General features: G+C 37.8%; 1 protein-coding gene across 3 annotated transcripts in view; it reads left to right on the forward strand.

Moving 5' to 3' along the window:
- The window catches only part of Scamp1 (secretory carrier membrane protein 1), a 164,404-nt gene that overhangs the window by 129,935 nt on the left and 12,846 nt on the right, over positions 1 to 21,623 (forward strand). For all 3 annotated transcript variants that reach the window (XM_005001208.4, XM_013146612.3, XM_003464387.5), the window contains 2 exons: positions 4,083 to 4,184; positions 6,752 to 6,869. In XM_005001208.4, the coding sequence (XP_005001265.1) occupies positions 4,083 to 4,184; positions 6,752 to 6,869 (220 nt within the window). The remainder of the gene's footprint in view (positions 1 to 4,082; positions 4,185 to 6,751; positions 6,870 to 21,623) is intronic.

The raw sequence follows: 21,623 nt of genomic DNA on the forward strand, positions 1-21,623 counted from the left end.
AGGAATGTAACACAGAATGATCCTTTTATAAAATAGCTTGGCAGTTTCTTTAAAAGCTTTATATATGCTTAAATGTGTTCGAGCCATTCTACTTGCACGTATTTACCCAAGAAAAAGGAACTATATACTTTTTGGAGACTTACGTAATAGTAAAATACTAGAAAAGGACCTAAATTTCTTTTTTTTTAATTTAAGGAGAAAAAGAAAAAAATAGAAAAAGGATACAAGTTATATAGAATTTCAGAAAACATAAACAGTAGGAAATCACTGGTTAATAGATTAAATATTGTTATCTTAGAAATAGTTGTTCAAGTTACAAAATTAAAGCATATAAACTGGACTTTAAAACACTGAGACTGGAAACAGTTATATTCAATGATCCAACAAAACTCAGTAATATGGTTATCTATCTTATACACTTAAATATATATGCAGTTATATTCTTTAGAGCACTTTCTTTTCCTTTCTTTTGTACAATGACAATTACACATTTTGGGTTTTATTACTCCCACAGTTCTTATTACTTTTTTTGAAGACAGTAAAACCAAATGTGACATAACAAAGTAGTCAGTCAAATTAAAAGGATGGGCATAATAGATAATGTAAAAACAAAGTGATCAACAATGGTTACCATACTGCCTCTTGCTATCTTAAAAAGAATTGCCTATATCATCAGTTATAATAAAATTGAACAAAACAGTAAAGAATAAAACCAAAACATTGGAGACATTACAGGACTTTAAAAGAACATAATAGTCAACCAGGATGGGCGTCATAATGAATCTTACTGTCTTTACAGTTTTGCCTGTACTTTCGAACTTGGTACTATCAAGCAAAACAGAATAGAGGAAAATCAGTCAAAGCAAGATGGTGAGGGCTATACAGGGGTTCAAATGAAGTTAATAGGAAATCAAAGTGGGTTACTATAATGTATCCTGCTTTTCCCTTAATTAAAAAGATAAAAATAAAAAAGTAAATAATTTTAAAAAAAGGAGATTGAGATAAAAGAGGGCATAACAACAAACCAGCACAGGTCAAATCATAACCATTTAAGCAAAATAGTGTTTCACCACAGGATATCCTGACATAAAAGTAGTTACCATAGTGTCTCTTTCCTTGAAATCTTTGAGTATAATTTCGTATACTGTAGCACCAAACATAGCAAGACAATGTAAAACCATTCAAGAGAATGACAGTATTACAGGGTATTTAGAACCAACTATCAGAAAATGAACAATGGTTTCTGTATAATCTCCTTGTCTATAAAAGATTTTGCTGGGGCTGGGGATTTAGCTCAGCTGCATAAGCGCCTGCCTTGCAAGCAGGCAGTCATGAGATTGATCCCTGGCACGGATAAAAACGAAAAAGACCAAAAAAAAAAGTTTCTGCTTATATTATCACACACATATAATAAAATCCAATGAGATACAACCTGTTAAGATGGATGAAGACAGAAGAATAAAAGCTTGATGGGACTTTAAAGCAAGATGATACTAAATCAGCACTAGCTATTATGATGTCTTGTTTCTCCAAAATAGCTGTTCCTACCATCCAATCTTCTCTGCCTCATTTCTGTTGAGCTCTTTTTCTGTCATTTGTTGTCAGTTTTTCTTCTACATTTCGCTTTCTGCTCCATTCATAGTGGCCTCTCTGCCACTGTTTCTGAAGTCTTGGTATTTTCCTTTTTTAGAATATCCTGTAGTAGTCTCTGTAGAGTTGAATTGGTGGTTGCAAATTCCCCTAGTTCCTCTTTATCCTGGAAGCACCTTGTTTTTCCATCAATTTCTAGGGACAGTTGTGCAGGATATATCAATCTTGGCTGGAGGTTGTTATCTTTCAAAGCTTGAATTATTTCCCCCCACGTTCTTCGTGATTTGATGGTTTGTGCCAAGAAGTCTGCTGTGATTCTGATGGGTGTTCCCTTGTAAGTGATCTGTTTCTTGACTCTGACGGCTTTTAGTATTCTGTTCTTGCATTGGATTTCTGGAATTTTGATTATTATATGCCTGGGTGTAGCACTGTTTGGGTTGTAGGTGGCTGGGGTCCTTTATGCCTCATACATATGAGTATTTTTACCTTTTGCTAAATTAGGGAAATTCTCTTGGATTATTTCTGTGAAGAGTTTTTGTAGTCCATTTGTTTGTGTCCCTACTTCTTCTTTTATGTTCTTAATTCTTAAGTTATAGATCCTCTTACCATCTTCTAGCCTTTGTATTATTGATGTTTGTTTTCTTGTTATTTTTAAAAAATTTTTCATTTCCTGCTCCCATATTACAAATCTGCCCTCCAATTCAGATAATCTATCCTTAGTTTCTTTCAAGCTGTTATGCCAGCTTTCAATAGAGTTTTTAGTTTCCTGGTAATCTCTTTGAACTTGCTTCACGTATTCTATGTTTTCTCTGTTTTCTCCATCAAACAATTTTCCCCTTTTTTTCTGTTCTTCCATTCCACCATCTGTTTTTTCTTGGGCGGTGCGTAGTATTTCTCTAACTATTGTACTTATATCTTGCTTTATTTCATTAAATACTTCATTTTTAAACTCATCTACGAGGCTCTGGAGATACTGCTTTACGTCTGTGCCATGTCTGATATTGCATGTTTTCTGTCTTCTTTTGCGTTTCCCTTTCCTGGATCAGTGTTCTCAGGATTGGGGACTAAGGACCCTTTCTTGTTGCTTCCTCTTCCCATACTTTTTGTTCTTTCCATACAAGCAAATGTAGGAGGCCCAATTTTTTTCTCTTTGTCGGTTACAGTTGTTTGAATTGCACCACCCACTGCAGTGTACTAGGGAGACACAGACCTGGGCAGCCTCTGCTGGGCCCGCCCCTCCAGGTCAACCTACTGAAGGCTTTACTGCTAGGGTGCACCTCCAGGCGCTGGGACCTGGTTTGGGCTAGCCTATTGGGTCTTAGTCAGCAGTGTCACACAGGCCAGGCACTCCCCACCAGTCCTGCTTGAGAGGGGAATATGCAGCTAATGTCACTGCAGCGCCCTGCTCTGGCAAGTCTGCCCAGTCCCAGTATGTCCTTTGCTGGAGCCTCCTACTCTATAAAAGGGTCCTCGTTCCACTCATTCACCGCAAGTTGATGTAGGGCTCGCTGCTAGTCCTGCTCTCAACTCCGTTCGCAGATTCCCGCTCTCAGAGCTTTCGCGAGTCTCTTTCCCTGCCCTGCAGATTTGGACATAGCAGTGGCAGCAGGAAATTGAAATCACGGCTTTCTGTGGTGCGGGTTCTAGCTTCCCATGCTGAGGTTTTATCTGTTCCTATTATAGCACCAGGATTGGATTTCCAGTTGGTTTCTCTTAGCTTAGTTCATTCCTCAGTTGGCAGGGTGTATCTCCCCTTGCTCAGGACTCCTTGTACCGCACCATTCCTGGATTTTAAGTGGCGTATCTCAGAGAGCCTCGGTAGCTGCTGCTATCTATCCGCCATGTTCTCCTGGAAGTCTGCCAAGGACCTAAATTTCCATCAACAGTGGGCAGATAAACTGTGAGATAGCTGTATGGTGGAATGCTACTCAGCAATGAAAAGGAATGAATTTCTGATATATGACATGGTGATACATGCACATTGTGAATCTGAAATAATTGTGCTTAATGAAGGAAGCCAAACCACCCCTACTTTGTGTCAACATGAGTAACTAATGTATGATTGTATTTATGCAAAAATCCAAGACAGACAAAGTATAAGATAAAAAGTAAGGCAGGAAGGGAGAATGAGATTGCCTAGAGCCTGAGGGAAACTCTTGAACAGGCTCACAGTATGGACTGGGGAAATTTCAGGTGCATACATAGGTCAGTGCTTTTCAAAGTATATATTTTAAATATTTGTTATTTCTTTTATGTTGATTATAATTCTGTGAGATTGTTTAATAAAAGGAAAACTTTTAAGATGGTTAGTAATGCAGTTGGAAATTGAAAGACAAAGTGAGACTGTAATAATATTGAATATTTACATGTCACAAAAGTTTTTCTTGATTTTAGTTCTTATGTAGTTGCCACTTTTGCTTTTAAAGTTTTGAAATGTCAGTGAATGTAAAGATAAGAAAAATGACATCTTCCCCTTTTCCCTCCACCTTAAGGAGCGACAGTTCCTTCAGATTCTTTGTGTTCTTCTTCGTCTATATCTGTCAGTTTGCTGTCCATGTGCTCCAGGCTGCTGGGTTTCATAACTGGGGCAATTGGTAAGTCTATTTGTATAAACCAACTTGAAGTTATTTTTAATATTTACATATAATTTTTGTTGTCCTGATCCATATAGTTAACATAGAAAAGCCAGTTTAGCAGGAGCAAGGAAATAAAAAAAAATTTTTTTAAATTTTTTCCTAAGACACAATATTTGGAGAAACTATGCTCTTTAAAGATTGCATTCCTGTTTTTAAAACAGCACGTTTAGTTTAAATAAAATGCATAAATACATATGTTTTTTAAGGGCATTTAGTTTAAATGGAGTGCATGTAAGGGCCATTAAGAGGAAGAATAGAAAAAATAGACTGAAGGGTGATCAGAGATAGGAGGACCAAAAAATTTCAGAAGGGAGGGAAAATATCAAGAATTTGAAGGAAAAGAACACCTTCTGTGTGTAAAGCACTATTTTAGGTGTACATACAATTTTGTTGTCCTGTTTTTATTGTTCTGGTGATACTGGATATTAAACCCAGGACCTTTGCACTCAGTTACATTTAGCCCTTTTTAAAATTCTGAAATAGGGTCTCACTGAGTTGCCCAGGTTGGGCCAAATAGGGTCTCCTGCGTCAGCCTCCTAGAATGCTAGGATTGCAGGTGTGAAACTCCATGCCCAACTCACACACGTGTACTCACACACATTTGCATGGATATTGAGCTATTGTCTTGGGGAGGTTGAGTCATTGTGTACACTCACAAACATTATTAAACAGTAGGCTCACTGAGAGGGGTCCTCAGGAGCCTGGTGCAGAAGGTGGTGGCAGAGTGCCTCTCCAGTGAGGTGTGCCGTATTTTCGAAGAGGAAACGGAAGTGTGCACAAGACAAGTGTTTGCAGGACTTCTGTGTAGTGTGCTGCCTTTGAATCAAGTGATGTTGGTTGTCAGACACCTCTGGGAAGTTTGCAAGCTCCTCATAGACATATATACACACATAGGGCTTACAGAGATAGTTTAAATCACTCTTGATGTTTTAAATATTTTATTTATGTTTGCTTTAACAGCATAGTTTTTAAAATTGTGAAGTTGAAGTAATTTCTTTTGCTTTTTTTTAGTTTGAACTTAGGTGGAAAATGTCAAAATTGAGCAGAATAGCATGTGACTAGTACTGAAGAGTGTACTAATGGGGTTATGTATGCTGACCTGTTTAAGATAGACCTTGCGTTATTCAGATATTTTAAATTGTATAATTTATTTTGAGGCAAATTGACATACAGTTGTAAGAAATATATGCCAAGCATTTCCAGATACTCTTTGCACATTTCCCTAGTGTGAAATTTCATAAAATATAGAAACAAGGACTTTCAGATTGGTGGTGAGGATACCAACATTGCAGTTACTAGAAAATTCCTTCTGTTACTTTTTCATAGTCACCCTCACAGCTCACTGGTCCCTCCTCCCTTCTTACCCCACAGGCCTAATTTGCTTGTCATTTGGTCTCCTGGTATTGTGAGAGAGTTGTGTATATGTAATCAGACAGTGTGCAACTCTTGAGTTTTGTCACTCAGCTTCATTCTCTCAAGAGTCATCTGGGTTGGTATATGTAGATTATTTCTTTTCATTCTTGAGGAGTAATTTGTGGCTCGAATGTACCACAGGTCCTTTTCTTATTCTTCAGCTGGACATTTGGATTGTTTGCAGTTTGAAGCTGTTATGACAAAAACTGCTGAGTGCTTGCGAGCAGCTCTTCAGAACATACTTTTTGTTTCTTTGGGATAAGAATATAATTAGTTGGGTCATGTGGAAGTTGTATGCCTAGCTGAGTTTTTATTTTTATATTTTTGAAAGAAACTGACAAACTGTTTTCCAGCATGATTATACTGTTTTATAAACTTACCAATAGTTACAAGTGATTCACCTTTCACATCATTACTAGTGTTGGTATTATCAATTTTTTAATTTTAGCCATTCTGAAAAATATGCAGTGATATCTCATTGTGTTGCATTTACCTAATGTCTCATGAGGTTGAACATTTTTTTATGTGCTTATTTGCTGTCTTTGTCTTTTCAGTGAAATATCTCATCATGTCTTTTGTCTATTTCCTAAATGGATTTTTTAAAGAGTAGGAACATTTATCAGGAATAGGAATAGCTCCTAAGGACAGGAGTGTTCCCAAATGAGTTGTGTAAATGCATTTTTGTAAGATTGAGCTGCAACAGTTTTTATATTCTAGAGACTAATCCTTCATTGCATATTTTCTCCCATAATTCAGCAAACTTTAAAATGAACATTTAAAAATGTAATAATAAATTCACAGGCTTAAATAATATAAGAATCTGATGATAAATACTCAAGGTTTAGGAGTTTTGTTTGAAATCATGCTGCCATTTATCAACTCCGTGACTTTGGACCTGAATGTGTCTGTGACCCAGTTCCTCATCTGTAAAATAGGAATTAAAAATAGCGTCAGTCTCATGGGGTGGTTGTGAGAAGTAAATAAGTTAGTGCATAGAAAGACCTTAGACATTGCCTGATTCAGAAGCACTGAGTATGGCTTAGGCATTATGTTGTTTTTTAAAGTATACATTGACTTGCTTGCTTAGTTATACTTTTTTTTTTATTTTGTAGTGGCTGGATTTCATCCCTTACTGGCCTTAACCAAAATATTCCTGTTGGAATCATGATGATAATCATAGCAGCACTTTTCACAGCATCAGCAGTCATCTCACTAGTTATGTTTAAAAAAGTAAGTGAAATTTTATAACTGTAAAGGAACCTGATACAGTTTTCATTTTCCCATTTTGTTGTTAACTCAGAATAACCTCAAGCCATTTTTTTGTTCTCATGCAAACTTGCTTCTTGTGATTGTTTTTTAGTTAAAAGTTATGCATTGCTGTACTTCAGGAAATTGTATCACATTTGGAAAGTATTTCCCAAAAAAGGGGAATACAGGTTGACTATCTCTCATCTGAAAATCCAAAATCTGAAATTTTGAGCCCTGACGTGATACCAAAATAGAAGGTGCTGGATCTAACCTCACATGACAGATTGTAAATACAGACAAATTAGAAATATGGTATATGGTATATGCTGTGTATGAGAAATAAATGAATGTCATGTTTAGGTTTGGCTCCATCCTCTAGATATGTCATTATGTATACACAAACATTTTAAAATCTGAAACGTGCTTGGTCCCAAGCATTTAGGATAAGGAACTTGTATTTTTAAATCTTAAAGACTTCTTTAAATGAATCAAAGATTCAGCGTCATTTTAAAATTTTGGATCTTTTATATACTGTATTTTTTTTTTTTTTTGGTCTTTTTCGTTTTTATCGGTACCAGGGATCGAACTCACAACTGCTTGCTTGCAAGGCAGGCGCTTACGCTGCTGAGCTAAATCCCCAGCCCCTATATACTATATTTTTAAATATAAAGCATACTGACCTGATTAATAAGTGGAAATTAGTGTGTATTTAATCTGTATTTAAAATGTCAAGACACTACATTGTTTGAGTCTAAAATGAGCTGGTGAGAAGTATAAAACTGGGTTATGACATAAATTTTGTTTTTAGTAACTGCCTATTTGCTGCCTTTTTTCTTGTAGAATTCTCATGTCTTATTTTTAAAGCCTTAAATAAGAATCATTACATAGGTAGAGGATACATCAATCTATTGTTTATTAAGATTTTTTCTTACGTCTTGGATATATATTTGAAATTCTACTTGTGTTCAAACATGATCTAGACATCCTGGGAATAACACCTAGTTTTAAAATGATTGAGCTTTTTTGATAGATACTACTTTAAAGAAGAAGTTCTTTCATTTCTTTGAATTTTTTACTGTCTTGAGAATATATGCAAACAATGCATATAGAAATAATTGTACTTAAGATCACTTTGTACACTTGAAATACTTAACTGGTACATTTGTCCTTTTATCCTTCTCAAAGCCCTGTGAAGGCTAGACTGTTTTTCCTGTCCACATTTTGCTACTTACTTTCCCTTAGAAGCTTTTACTTTGCTATAGTGAATGTGTTTGCCATTGAAACAGAACTTAATTTATTAAGTCCTGAAGCAGTGAGCAAACCTTTAGAGCTCTCAGTGATATAAACAGCCTGCTGAAATATGCGTGCTGTAGGTTGACCATCACTGCCCTAGCACTTTTTTCACTTTCCCCTCCTTGATAACTGCAGTCTTCTGTATCACAGGTAGCCCCTCTTCCTAGGCATATGTATTTGAATTTGTCCTGCTTTCTTTATCCGCTTATAAAAAGTCTTAAATGCAGTCATCTATTCTCTGTGCTGTATGCTCTTTTTCTTTGGGAATTCCATCCTGTCGTTGTTTTAATGTCTACCTGGAAGACCTAAATCTTGGAATTGAAAGAGATAATTGGAAAAGATGGGAGAGTTGGAAGTTTCAGAGTTTGGATTTTTGGATTAGCACTGTTCAACCTTTGTTCCCTTTTCTCAGGAAGCTGGAAATGGAGTGTGGCTTCCTGGACTTGTAGTTGCATCTTGAGCTGAGCTATCCCGCCTCTTTTGGTGGTGTCACTGTCACAAGGAGGCATCATAAAGGCCTCACTTTCTCCTCAGCACTGGCACTCCATCCAGATGTTCTGATTTAAGTCAGGAAATATGTTAGACCACATTTGATGTGGTTCCATAAAAGTTCAAAATAGGCAAATCTATAGAGCAGTAGTTGCTGAGGGTTGGGATCTAACTGCCAGTCATATGAAATTTCTTTAGGGGGTGACAAAAATGTTCTGAAATTAGGATGTGTAGATGTCATATTTACAACTCTGTGAATGTTGAATTGCACATTTTCGAAGGGTAAATTGTGCAGTATAAGCCTTCCCTCAAAGAAGCTGTTTTTTAAGAAGGAAACATTTAGGGAGTACCTCCCATGAATGAGGTATTGTGAAGCACTTTTTGTGATTCCATTTTACATTTATGTCAGTACTGTGGGTGCTCCTATCTGTGCTCCTATCAGTGTTTTGAGTTTAAAACATTTTTTTCATCATGTTTCTTAAATACCTGTTTAGTATCTTTTCTTTCTCTTCCTTCCTATTTCTAACCTTACATAATGCAGAAGTTTTTTATAGGTCACCATTTTAGCTGCTTTGTTGTCACTGTAATACAGTACCCAACACTCAAAACTTGTGAGGAGGAAAAGTTTGTTTAGCTTTGTTTGTCCATAGTTGACTGGGTCCAAGACAGAGGACATTACAGGGGAGAGACGGTCCATGGCAGGGTAAGCAAGAGGCAGAGAGAGATCAAGGGAGAGAGGTAGACTCTTCCAGGCTGTGCCCCGGAGACTTCAATGAGGCTTCACCTCCTAACATCACATTTAACTATAAGCTCATCAGTGACTAATCTGTAATCCACTCACCTTCTCAAAGCCCCACCTGTGAGCACATAAGGCTTTAGGAGGACATGTGGATATAAAATATAAGTCACTCATACCTCCTAGTCATGGTTACTTTTCTCTCTTTTGTTGAGGCAAAATACCTGACACCCAAAATGAAGAAAGGAAAGGTTTATTTACCTTACAGTTTTTGGAGGTTTCAGTCCATACTCAGCTGCCCCAAGGCATGGTGGCATGGCTAAGAGGAAGCCATTCATGGTGGCTGCAACAGCAAGAATGTAAAGGGCAAAAGAGAAAAGCACACCTTCTTCCCTCCCTTATATTGTATGCCAGCTACCCACCTCTGGGTGAGTGCAGTATTCGCACTAGTCAGATCTCTGCACTAGGTAACAAACCAATACAGATGCTAGATTCAGCCACCTCCATGACTGCATGAGGCTTGGGGGGCCATCCAAACGTAAACCATAGCACCTCCCCTACTTCTTTCAATCCATTTTATATGTAGCAATTATATACATCTAAAAACAACAGTAACAGCAAACCAGCACTACAGATTTGTTAAGTGGCTTTAGATGGGGTTGGGGAATTGGATTATGGTCGTGGTGGGATCCACACTAGGATTGGTGACACTGTACTGCTCCCTCCCCTCACATATGTCCCAATCATTGCTGTGTCCTTGTCCCTGTTGGTGCTATGCTGCTAAGTCATGGACACACCATCCTCTCTGCCACAGGCAGACTCAAGAGTGTTTTTCCAGATCTAGCATAGGTTCTGCTGTCTCGTCCACAAACTTTCTAATCACCTTGTGTCTTTAGGATGATGCAATCCTCTATTTTGGTTTTGTTTCTTTGATACTGGGGATGGAACACAGGGCCTTTCCACTGAGCTACATCTCCAGCGCCCTTTTGAAAATTTAAAAATTGTTTTCTTTTGTTTTGAGACAGAGTTTCACTCAGTTGTTCATTTGCCCATACTGGGTTTAATATGGATTCAGTGGGGCCATAAATTATGTGTCATAATGCTGAGCATCTTGAACCACCAGGTGGTACACATACAACTGTCTAATTGGGTGACTTTTCATTAATAAAAAGACTAATGAAAGTCATTAGACCCATTTATAGTCTAGATGGTACAATCTGGCTGGTGGGATAGTCATGCACTTACTACCAGTGCTTCAAGCCTGCAGGAAATGTGTTAAACTTGAGATCTTTCTGCCTAAGCCTCCCAGAATATTAAGCTGTGTGCCACCTGGCTAACCATTTTGTGGGAAATTTTCTAGTTCTATTGCTCACTTTGGGGCCTGGGCATAACCCCCTTCATTTATATTCTTTGTAGTGCTTATATTCTGGGTACCCAGTTTAGTAAGTACTCCAGGTGGACCTGTCTTTTAGCATAGAAATTAAATGAGAAAAGCAAATACTTTGCATTGGAAATGTGCAACTTAGATTGAAATTCTGATGTCTTCATTTAACAGCTGTGCGGTCTGAAACTAGTTTCTATTCCCACTTGGGCTCAGATTCCTCTTTCCTCCCAAGTTGCTTGAGAGCTAGAACCTGACTGGGTGCTTTCAGAATGCGTACCTGGCATCTTCAGCAGGGCAGCGAAGGAACAGGAATGAGTCCTTTCCCAGGACCAGTGTGAGGATGAAGTGTAATGGTGTGAATTGCACAAGGCCTTCACAATTAAAGTTAGTTTCGATCTTGACCCCTTCACCCTTAAATGCCTGTTTGTCTCCCTCTCCTTCTCCCTCCCTTTCTGAAATGAAATCTTGCTAGACTTTCCAGGCTTGCCTCAATTTGCAATTCTGCTTCAGCCTCCAGAGTACCTTGGGCTATGGGTGTACCCGACTATAAAGTATTTTTAAATTTTTTAAACAATTTTTAACACATTTATGACTCGGCCATAATTCGTGTGCCTTACTGCCAGGTGGCTTGAACTCTTGTCGTTCATGCATGACTGTATCTCTTGTAACACCAGTGATATAAGCTACTGGGTGGGATAGTCATGTACATACTACTGGTGGTTCACACTGGCGGGAACCTGTTAAAGTATTTCTTTGGATGACTGTAACAATAACGATCAATCATTATAATCCCAATTTATAAACATGTGAGTTGTGAGGTTTCACAGATATGAACTAGGCTCACATTATGGACATTCATGGATGCAAACAAATTGCAGAAGTAGCTCTGTGTCTGCTGGACAGTGTTTTAGTTGTGCTGCTGTGTGCTTATTGTGTAGTGTGATGGTGTACAATAGTACAGTGCTCAGTCAGATACCGGGATGCCCAGAAGCAAGAGGATGAGCAGTGGTGATGTGGAGGGGACTGCTAGGATACACAAAATAGTAGCTATGGAAACAAAAGTGAAAATAATTGAGAGACTGTATAGAGCAAAAAGATGATAAGACATCACTCATTCCTATAACATGACTTTTTCAGCCATTGGCACAATTCTAGCAAGATCATGGGACATGTGAAGTCTGTTATGCTAAGGAAGTCAACTATAGTATCCACAAAGCTTGGTATCGCAATAGAGGAGATGGAGAAACTTCTCAGTGTATGGATGCAGAGCCAGTGTTAGCACTGAGTCCTGCTCAGCTCAATGCTTATTGAAGAAAAAGCTAAAAGCCTATTGAAGAGTTGAAGAAAAGTGATGAACGTGGCACATTTTCACCTAGGACTCATGAATTTATTTGGACCTATGAATTTATTCAACTTAACTTTCTTCCAAAATGGAATTCGTTCATAATCCAGGGATTATTGTAAAGGAATGAGGTTGAGGGGAAGGGTAAGAAGCTACCAGGTAATGGAGATACCAGTTCATATCTAGTTGTATGATATAACTTGGCAAGTTCAAGGAATTAAAAATAGTTTGGAATAGATGGCAGAGAAAATTGCTGCAGGGTACAAGCATGAGATCTGAGGTAGTGCAGGTAGTTATATCCTGTCTTGTAAGCTAGGAGATCCTGTTAAGAAGTTTGCATCTACTCCGTAAAGTGGTGATGAGCCATTGAAGGTTTAAGGAGGAGAGTAACTCATGATCTGAAGTAAATATGGCATGTAGGCAGGGTTGTATACTTGGAAAGTTACAGCTGGGAGGCAGCTAGGAAGCTAATTAGTGATGACAATGTCTTAAATAATGTGTGGTCCAGGGAAAATGAATAGTTAATGATTAATTTGACTTGTGCTTACAAAGAGGGAACAAGAAGTCTGAAGAATGACACCCAGAATTTTAGATGATAGCCCATTCATTCAGGAATAGAGTACACAAGAAGATCGGCTTTGGAGATCAAAGCAGTTGCAGTTTCAGCCTTCTTAAAATACTAGCAGGAAGGTTGTTAATGTAGTTTTTGGCAGTCTTTGGCATTACAGAAGAGGAAAGAACCTTAGGCTGGCTTTTCAGACTGGAAAGAATGGACTTCCTGAAGCCTAGAAAATGTGTGTGAGTATAAAGGCATAGAGGGTAGAATACCCCAACACAGGCATCTCCTCAAGAAAGAGATGGGCTGAAGGGTAACCTGCAGCAATGGCCTAGGAATCTGTGGACCAGCTGATACAAGGAGGAGACAGCTTCACTGTGGCCCCTGGGAACTGCTGTGGACAGCTTCCTAGAACTGGAATTCTTTTCCCTTTCTGTGTCCCAGGTATACAGTTTTCCAGGTTCTGTCCCATGAGAGGAACAGTTTTAGAGCTGTGTTCATGTTCATGTGACAAGAAATTGCAAGAAATACAACCATCTTCGAAATAAGATAAGCTTTCTTTTTTGATACTCTATTGTGGCGCATCCTCTGATGCTTCAATTAAGAGTTAAAGGAGTCACCAGTTAGTTCTTTGCATGTATTCACTGTTGGTACTGTGCAAGTCACTAAATTTCCCTGATTTCATATTCTTTCACTGTGAAATTAGGAGTTTAGGTGATTTTTCTGTAAGACACTGTGAAGTCCGATAAATGGGGTCATCTGGTACTTTTCTCATTGCTGAGACAAAGTACCCAACACCTAAAGGAGGAAAGGTTTATTTAGCTTACAGTTTGTAGAGGTTTAAGTCCATAGTTGGCTGCTCCAGACAGGGTGGCATGGCATCACAGAGGAGAATTTGTGCCCACGCCACCATCTTAGGGTGATGCCAAACCAACACACCCTTGGTCCTAGCATTGTACCATGAATCAGTCACATACTCTAGATCCAGCCACCTCTGAAAAAGCCTTATACATGACAGTGGGAGACTTTGGGAATTCATCTAGACACATGCCATAATAAGGGTGACATAAGGTATGCAGACTGTTGGTTGGAGTGTTCTCCCTTGACCTGCTCCACTGTGACAGCCATGTGCTTTCCAGGCTCCTCTGACTCTGCTTTTGTAATTAGGAGAGGCAGTTCTCTTACCGTGACATCCAAGGAAACAATGGATTTTTCTTTTTCTTTTGCACACTTGTTCAAAACTGGCTACTTAACTTTTAGGCTCTGTTGCTGTGGTTTATAACCACTAGGGGTCAGGCTCTTCATGAACAGTTAACACCCTGTAAAAGTCACCTTTGCACACTATTTGCTGATAGAATTCTTGGGTTTTATTAAGTTATTCTCTTCAGCCCCAGCAGAATCTACTTTGTAGAATACATGTATTTTAGTTAAAATGAATAAAATACTACGAATTTTGATGTCATGCTGGGGTCTTGCCATTGCTGTAGATTGTCTTGGGTTCTTCCTTGTTGTCATTTTATAATCCAAATTTTAGTACCGAAAGGATCCTCAGAGACCTCTTCCTCATCTTTAAGATGAGGAACAGTTGAATCCTTTCACAAATAGCTTTGGTTGGGGGCTGGGGATTTAGCTCAGCGGCATAAGCGTCTGCCTTATAAGCAGGCAGTCATGAGTTAGATCCCCGGTACCGATAAAAAGCAAAAAGACAAAAAAAAAAAAAAAAAAAAACCCAAAAACAAATAGCTTTGGTTTTTTTCCCTTAGCTTATTTCTAATTGTACTTTTTAAAACCATTATTTGTATAGTAGACTATTAGAATTAGATAATGAAGTGGGGCCATGGAAGAAGATACTGTAAATAGGTCAATTGATGATGAATGAACCATGACAGATGAATCCAGAAAGGTTCCTTTTTAATTTGTGAAGAAAAAGCTTTATGAAAATACTGAATATATACGCTGTCATTTGTATTCTTTTGATGACAAGTCTTCTTGTCTTCATGAAATTTGAAAACTTGTTTATAAACTTTTATGTACATATTAATTAAAATAGTCGTTTTTTTCTATTTCAAAAGAAATTTAGGCAAAAGTTAATTTGTTTAAAAAGCAAGTTTGTGTGAGTACTTTACATTTTTTATTTACTGAAATGTCTATTCTGCGGAGAGTCTCCTAATATGTGTGAGAGTACAGAGTGAATCACATGCAGAATTGGGCATGTGATTTACAATAATGTCAATGAGATCTCTCTAATGAATTAGTGTTTTGCAGTAAATCATTTGTGATGTTCTATTCTATGTAAAATTGTAGTCTTCCTAGGTTAGAAGTGACTATTCCTTTCTTTGAAAGCGTGCTGTTGCTTAGACTTTTTTTCACTTTATTTTGAACATAAGGTAGAAGGCTGGTAATTTTACTATTTTTTTGCAGTCATAGATGGGCTTTTCTCCTTGTCAGAACTATCAAATGCTAGTCTTTCTTGACTGGGAACCAATTCTGGACGATTTACATTGCCTATTACCGTGCCAATCCAGAACTCCATCTTCATCTAGAGAATGGAGTATGGAGAGCAGTAGTTGGTTCCTAAGGAACCAATCTTTAGCAGATTGTTTATACTGTTCTTTGTTGGTGTCCTTAGTAGGTTCTGTTTTAAGACATTTTCCCCATAATTTGTATGCGTGTGCATGTGTTGCTAGGGATTGAACCTAGGGCCTCACATGGTATTAGGCAAACACTCTGCACTGAGTTACACTCCCAGGTCCTGTTCGTTTCATTTTCTTGTCCAAGAAATACTAAACTAATTACTTTAGACATCAAGTCCAAGTAAATATAACTAAATTGTTGTGAATTATTTATTAGACATCTTCAAAAAGGTCCCTAAATATTTAAATGCTACACATATGATATTTTTGTCTTAAGTTATGTTTATATGCATAAACAGCTCTTTTGAAATTCACATGTGCAGTTCACTCATTTAAAGTATACAACTGAATGGTTTTGGTATATTACACTGTTTTAAAAGTGGCAAAATACAAGGCAGGAATGGTGTCACATACTTGTAAGTCCCAGCATCCGTGAGGCTGAGCTAGGAGTATTTCTGTGAGTTTGAGGTCAACCTGGGCTCTATGGTGAATTCAAAGTTAGCCTGTACCCAATGTGAGACCCTAATTCAAAAAACTTTTAAATAAATAAATGCAATACATGTATAACATTAAATTTTCCATTTTAATAATTTTAAGAGTACAGTTCAGTGACATTATTTATAATTACATTGATTACATTAATTACAATTACATTGTGCAGCCACCAACACTGTCCATTTCAGAAACTTTTCCATTACAGCAAACTAAGTGATTTTTAAGCAGTATCTCTGTTCTTCCCTGCTTCTGAAACTTTTAAAGTACTTGCTGCCTCTCTGAATTGCCTCATTGGATAGTTCGTGTAAGTTGGACTCATGCAGTATGCTCCTTCTCTGTTTGGCTTCTTCACTTGACACACTGTCTTCAAGCTTCATCCCCATTGTAGCTGCATTGGCTGGATAGTACTCATCATGTATTAGTATTATGTAGAGTCCACAGAATGTTCATTCATGGGTTGATGGGCACTCATCTTTGCTGTTTGTGTGGTTTTAGGGGTTGAGCCCAGGACCTTGACCCAGGGCATTGACAAGTATCCTGCTACCAGCCATATCCGCAGACCAGGACCCTTGGTTCTTTTACCTTTTAGCAACATAGTGCTGGAAGAAATGCTGGTATAGTCTTGCTCTCATTTCTGTTGAATAGAGCTGGAAGTGGGGTTACCGTGTGGTCACACTGTAATTCTCTGTTACTATGTTGAGAAACTTGCAGATTTCTCCAGGAGCTTTGCCGTGTTACATTCCCACTAGCAGTTTTCCTGTGTCCTGACTGACAGTTATTTTCATTTTTCTTGGTAGTGCCATCCGTGTAGGTATGAACCAGTACATTCACTTTTAGAACATTTACCTCAGAGGTAACAGCAAATAAGCCTTTTACAGGCACAGTGTGCTGGAGCTGGATTGCACTTATTTGGTAACTTTTTTTTTTTTTTTAAAGATTAAGGGCAATTTTGGCCATTTAACCCTAGTAGATAGACAATAATTCAGCAGCTTCTACTGTTGGTTACTCTACTGTGTCTTTTTAGGCGGTGAAACAGTGAGTGGAAAATAGGTCTTGCCCTCAGGATGGGAAGCACATGGGTGGGGGCAGATATCTGCACCCACGGCGGTGAGAGGTGCAGTGTCTCAGGGCTCTGGAGGGGCAGGACAAAGCAGCACCACTCCATAGCATAGTTTTCAGCAGGCTAGTGCTGAAGTAGGAGCCCACCATTCATAAGAAGGGTGTCTGAGCTGGGTCTCTGGGCAGAAGACTTCACAGAGGGTTTTTAGAAAATGTTCAGAAAAAATCAGGCCAAAAGATCCACATACGTTCCTGAAGAACCAAAAAAAAAAAAAATTTAATTTAAAAACTCTCATTTTTATTTTTCAAGTCTTTATAAAAGTTAACATAATTTTGACATGTCATGGAATCTTATATTAATAAAAGCATGATTTCTTGAAGTTTTAATGGAAACACGTTAGCATTATTCATTTTTTTTTTTTATTTTTAGTACTAGAGATTGAATTCATAACCTTACACCTGCCAGGCAGGTGCTATGCCATAGAGCTAAATCTCTGGCCCCTGCTTGCATTACTTTAAATATACTTTTCATAGTATATAGTTTTCGGGTGATACATACCAGCAAGGGATATATTACTTCTGAAGACACAGTAAAGAATTGGATTTCCTTCTGGAAGTGCATCTACATTTTGGCTGTGACATTTTTGCAGACAGTTAAAACTTAATTTTGTCCAGGCATAACTGGTACATGCCTGTAACCTTGATGCTTGGGAGACTAAGACAGGAGGATTGCTGCAAGTTCAAGGCTAGCCCAAGTGCTACATAGTGAGTTCAAGGCCAGCCTGAAACACATAATGAAACTTTGTCTAAAAAATAAATAAAAATAAATATTAATTTTAATTTATACTAGTTAATCCATCAATCCTTAGGATCCTGATTTGATCTTTAGGAATCTCTCTGAAGCAGATGGAACAAGTATTCTGGTTTATAGGAAATAAACTGGAGGTTTTGAGTGATGGCCAACCAGCTAGAAAATAGTGGAATTAGGAGATAGGAACTCAAATGCCCTTTCTGTGATATTCCTAGAACTAAATATTTAAGTTAATACATTTTTCTCACAAATAGAAAAGATACCAAGTACAAATAGCAAGTATTTATTTAAAAAGTTAGTCATTTTTTTAAAAAGTTAGTCATTGTATTAATACTTTGACCCTGATTTTCTAAGGAATACAAAATATCCTTAGGAATTATTCTTAAAGATAGGAGGGAAATGAGCTTTCTGAGATGTTAATCTTATGATTAGCCTATCATCTTTCATAAGGCCCTTAAAATAAAGAATTTGTTCTTTTCATGTGAGTGGAATACAGCATTTGAGCATTATACATTAAATACAAAATACATGGTCTTCTCCCTCTAGGTGCCTCTTTGGGTCTGTATAGATATTGACTATTGAAAAATGCAGATTGTTCTACCTTTCTTTTGCTGTGTGGGACTGTGGTGACATTTTAAATAGTTAAACTCTGAGGCCTGTGAACAACTACGCAAAATGAAAAGTAAAATAACCAAGCAAATTAGAACTAACATTTACTTGCTACTTGCGCGCACACTTGGGGGCAAAGCAGAAGACAGACAAACGGAATTGTTTGCGTTGGGATTGCATCTAGTAAGGTAAGATGTGTTAGAGTTCTGTAATGTGCCTTATTTTCTAGGCTCCAATCATTTGTATTCACTGTAAGATAAATTTCCTGAACATAAAAGTGGTTATTTATCTGTATCTTTAATTTTCTGTAGAAAACTTGTTTTCAAAAGCAATAAAAATAATTGTATCCTGAACTGATGGTGTTGAAATAGGGGGGAGAAATTGTAGTTTTTTCTGTGTGTGTGCCAGTGCTTTCTTATTTTCCCAGACTGTTGTATACACACTGATCTACAGTGGGATGTTTGCCTTCACCCCTGTATCAGAAACACTTGGGGTGACGGAGTATTTCTTTTACCCAGATAGCAAATAGCATGTTATTTCTTGACATGGTTTTTCCCCTTGGTGTCAGAAAAAAAAAAAAAAAAAAAAAAAAAAAAGCCTGGTTATTCGTGTTCGGTCCTCTGACATGAGAGAAAGACAAAAGAAGAGAAAACAGAGAAAGAAAGAAAAGAGGCCTTTATTGTGGGCATGAGAAGGCTGCTGAACAGATGCAAGCATCCTCCGAGGGACACAAAACCATGTGCTTTTATTTAGTTTTGATGGGGAATTGAAGGAGTGGGCAAAATAATACATTGACAGCTGATGGGGAGAGCATTGGCACACACATGAGAAGAGGGAGGTTCAGTGTTCAAGTTTATGAGAAGAATGTGGAAGTTAGTGCTGAACGGAGATGCTATCCATGTTGACTGGGAAGAACAAAAAACCCCCATCATTCCCATCGTTTGTTTGTTAAGGGATGGCATGTCTCTCTCCAGCTACTTTAGCTGAACAGGGGCATTGAGGCAGGGCTGATGATGTGAAGCAGAATGACAAGTAGCTCCCACATAGAGGCTGGTCCTGGAGGGGTTCTGTCATGACTAGAAGTTCTGTAGTGGTGAAAACTTGTATTCTGGAATAGGTAAACCTAGAGAGGAGTTTAAAAACACGGGGTGCTACAAGCAGGAAAGAACCAATTGTGATTTGAGGTCCTACTACTATAGATACCCATGAGTCTAGGGAGGGCCACCAGAAACCATTGGAGTGTATTATACCCCTTGAGTCTTTTTTCTGTTTGCTGCCAACTCTTAGAGCTTGTGAATTTGGCCCTTGACTATACCTAACTTGTTTACAAAGAAGCAACATTCTTTCCCCAAAATAGCACTGGTACCTGCACAGTCAGTATATTAAGGGCATGATGGATTTTTAGGACAGCTACTGCTAGAGTGGTAATTTGGTCTTGAAGTGAGTCCATACATAGTTCTTGATACTTTGTAAATAGAGGCTTTTAAAGCATCAGACAACTAAATACAGAAGTAAGCACCCATTCCAATCCCCCAGCTACTACACTGATAGCTGAGAAGATACCAATCCCTGTGACTATTGGGGCTATTCCCTGGATGACCTGGGGTATACTGTGAGAGTTAATCTGTAGACTTTGTATGACTTTGGATTTTGTTTGTAGTGTCACTTGTGGAGCCACTGCCAGTGTGCAGGACCCCTGTCATGCAGAAGAGAGACAGATGAATACTCCAAGCCCATAGACAAAGAATTGTCTGTAGGGCAGGCACATAGTGCTGGTGATATTTATTATCTCTTGTGCATGGGTGCATGGCTCAAGAACCCCACCATAGGTGTCGTATTGGCCCGAGTGGAGGATATAGAAAAGATTTTTTGGCATAATTGTCCTAGTGCTAAAGTTAGAGACCCAGTAATCTGTGCTTGTGCGTATGTTTGAAGGACCAGTATCTCCCAAGTAACTGAATATGCCATATATAAATCCTTTTGTAGGGGCAGGCAAAGCCAGCAATTGGAAATGTCAGTTGTTTTGACAATCTGAGTGTAAGGGAGTAGTGAAGAAATGGTGTGTATTGTTGAAGAGTTGTGGTGTAGGTAGGGGAATTGGAGCATGATGAGAAAGCAAGGATAAAGGAAAGAACTTCAGTGGTACAGACTGCATGTTGGGAAGTAACTTTGTGTAGAATTAAGAACATGTGTTTTTATGTTTTTTTTTATTTTAAAGAGGACATAACAAAGCAGATAAGATCAGAACAAGGCAAGTAACACAGCATTTTACCACAAGACAACCTGTAATTAACAGTAACTACCATAATGTCTCTTTCTTTGAAATAGTTTAGCATAGTTTCATATACGATAGTATCAGACATAACAAAACAGTGTAGAACCATTCAAGAGAATGAAAGCGTTGCAGGGCTTTCAGAACCAAATAGCAGAGAATGAACAATGACTACTATATTACCTCATTTTCCATAGTAAGTTTGTTTATACTGTCATACATAATATCCAATAAGATATAACAGGACAGAACCAAAAGAAACAGAAAAACAAAAGCATAGTAGGACTTCAGAGTAAGATGATAGTAAATCAGCACTGGCTATTCTAATGTCTTGTTTTCTTTTAAAATAGCTGTGTATACTATCACAGATAATAAAATCAAACATACTAGGATAAAACCATTCCAACTAATGAATACAGACATTATAAGGGTTCAGAGCAATGTAATGGGGAATCATGATTCCTATAAACTCTTATGTACTCTCACCATTTCTTAAATTAGGGAGAATATATGGTATTTATACATGTGAGTTTGATTTATTTTGTTCATGAGTATGGTCTCAAGTTGCATCCATTTATTTATAAATATTTTTCCCAGTTTGTGGGTTTTCTTTTCACTATGCTGGAGATTTCTTTTGACATGCGGAAACTTTTTAATAAGACGTGATCCCAGCTATTGATTCTGAAAATATTTCCCGTGCAGTTTGAATCCTGTTCATGAATTCTCTACCTACCCCTATGTCTTCAAGATTTTTACCCAATTTGTCTTCCAACAGATTTAGTGTTTCTATTTTAATATTCAGATCTTTGATCCATTTAGATTTTAGTTTAGTATATGGTAATAGGCATGGGTCTAGTTTTAGTTTTGGCATGTGGAGAGCCAGTTTTTCCAGCACCATTTATTAAACAGACTGTCGTTCTTCCAGTGAACATGTATGGCCCCTTTATCAAAAATAAGGTGGTTGAGTGTATTGGTAGTTGTGGTTGTATCTTCTAATCTATTTCATTGATCTTTGGCTCTGATTTTATTCCAATATCATGTTGATTTTACTACAGTT

The sequence above is a fragment of the Cavia porcellus genome, unplaced genomic scaffold, assembly GCF_034190915.1.
Source record: "Cavia porcellus strain 051 isolate PalLab524CR breed Dunkin Hartley unplaced genomic scaffold, mCavPor4.1 scaffold_11, whole genome shotgun sequence".
NCBI lineage: Eukaryota > Metazoa > Chordata > Mammalia > Rodentia > Caviidae > Cavia > Cavia porcellus.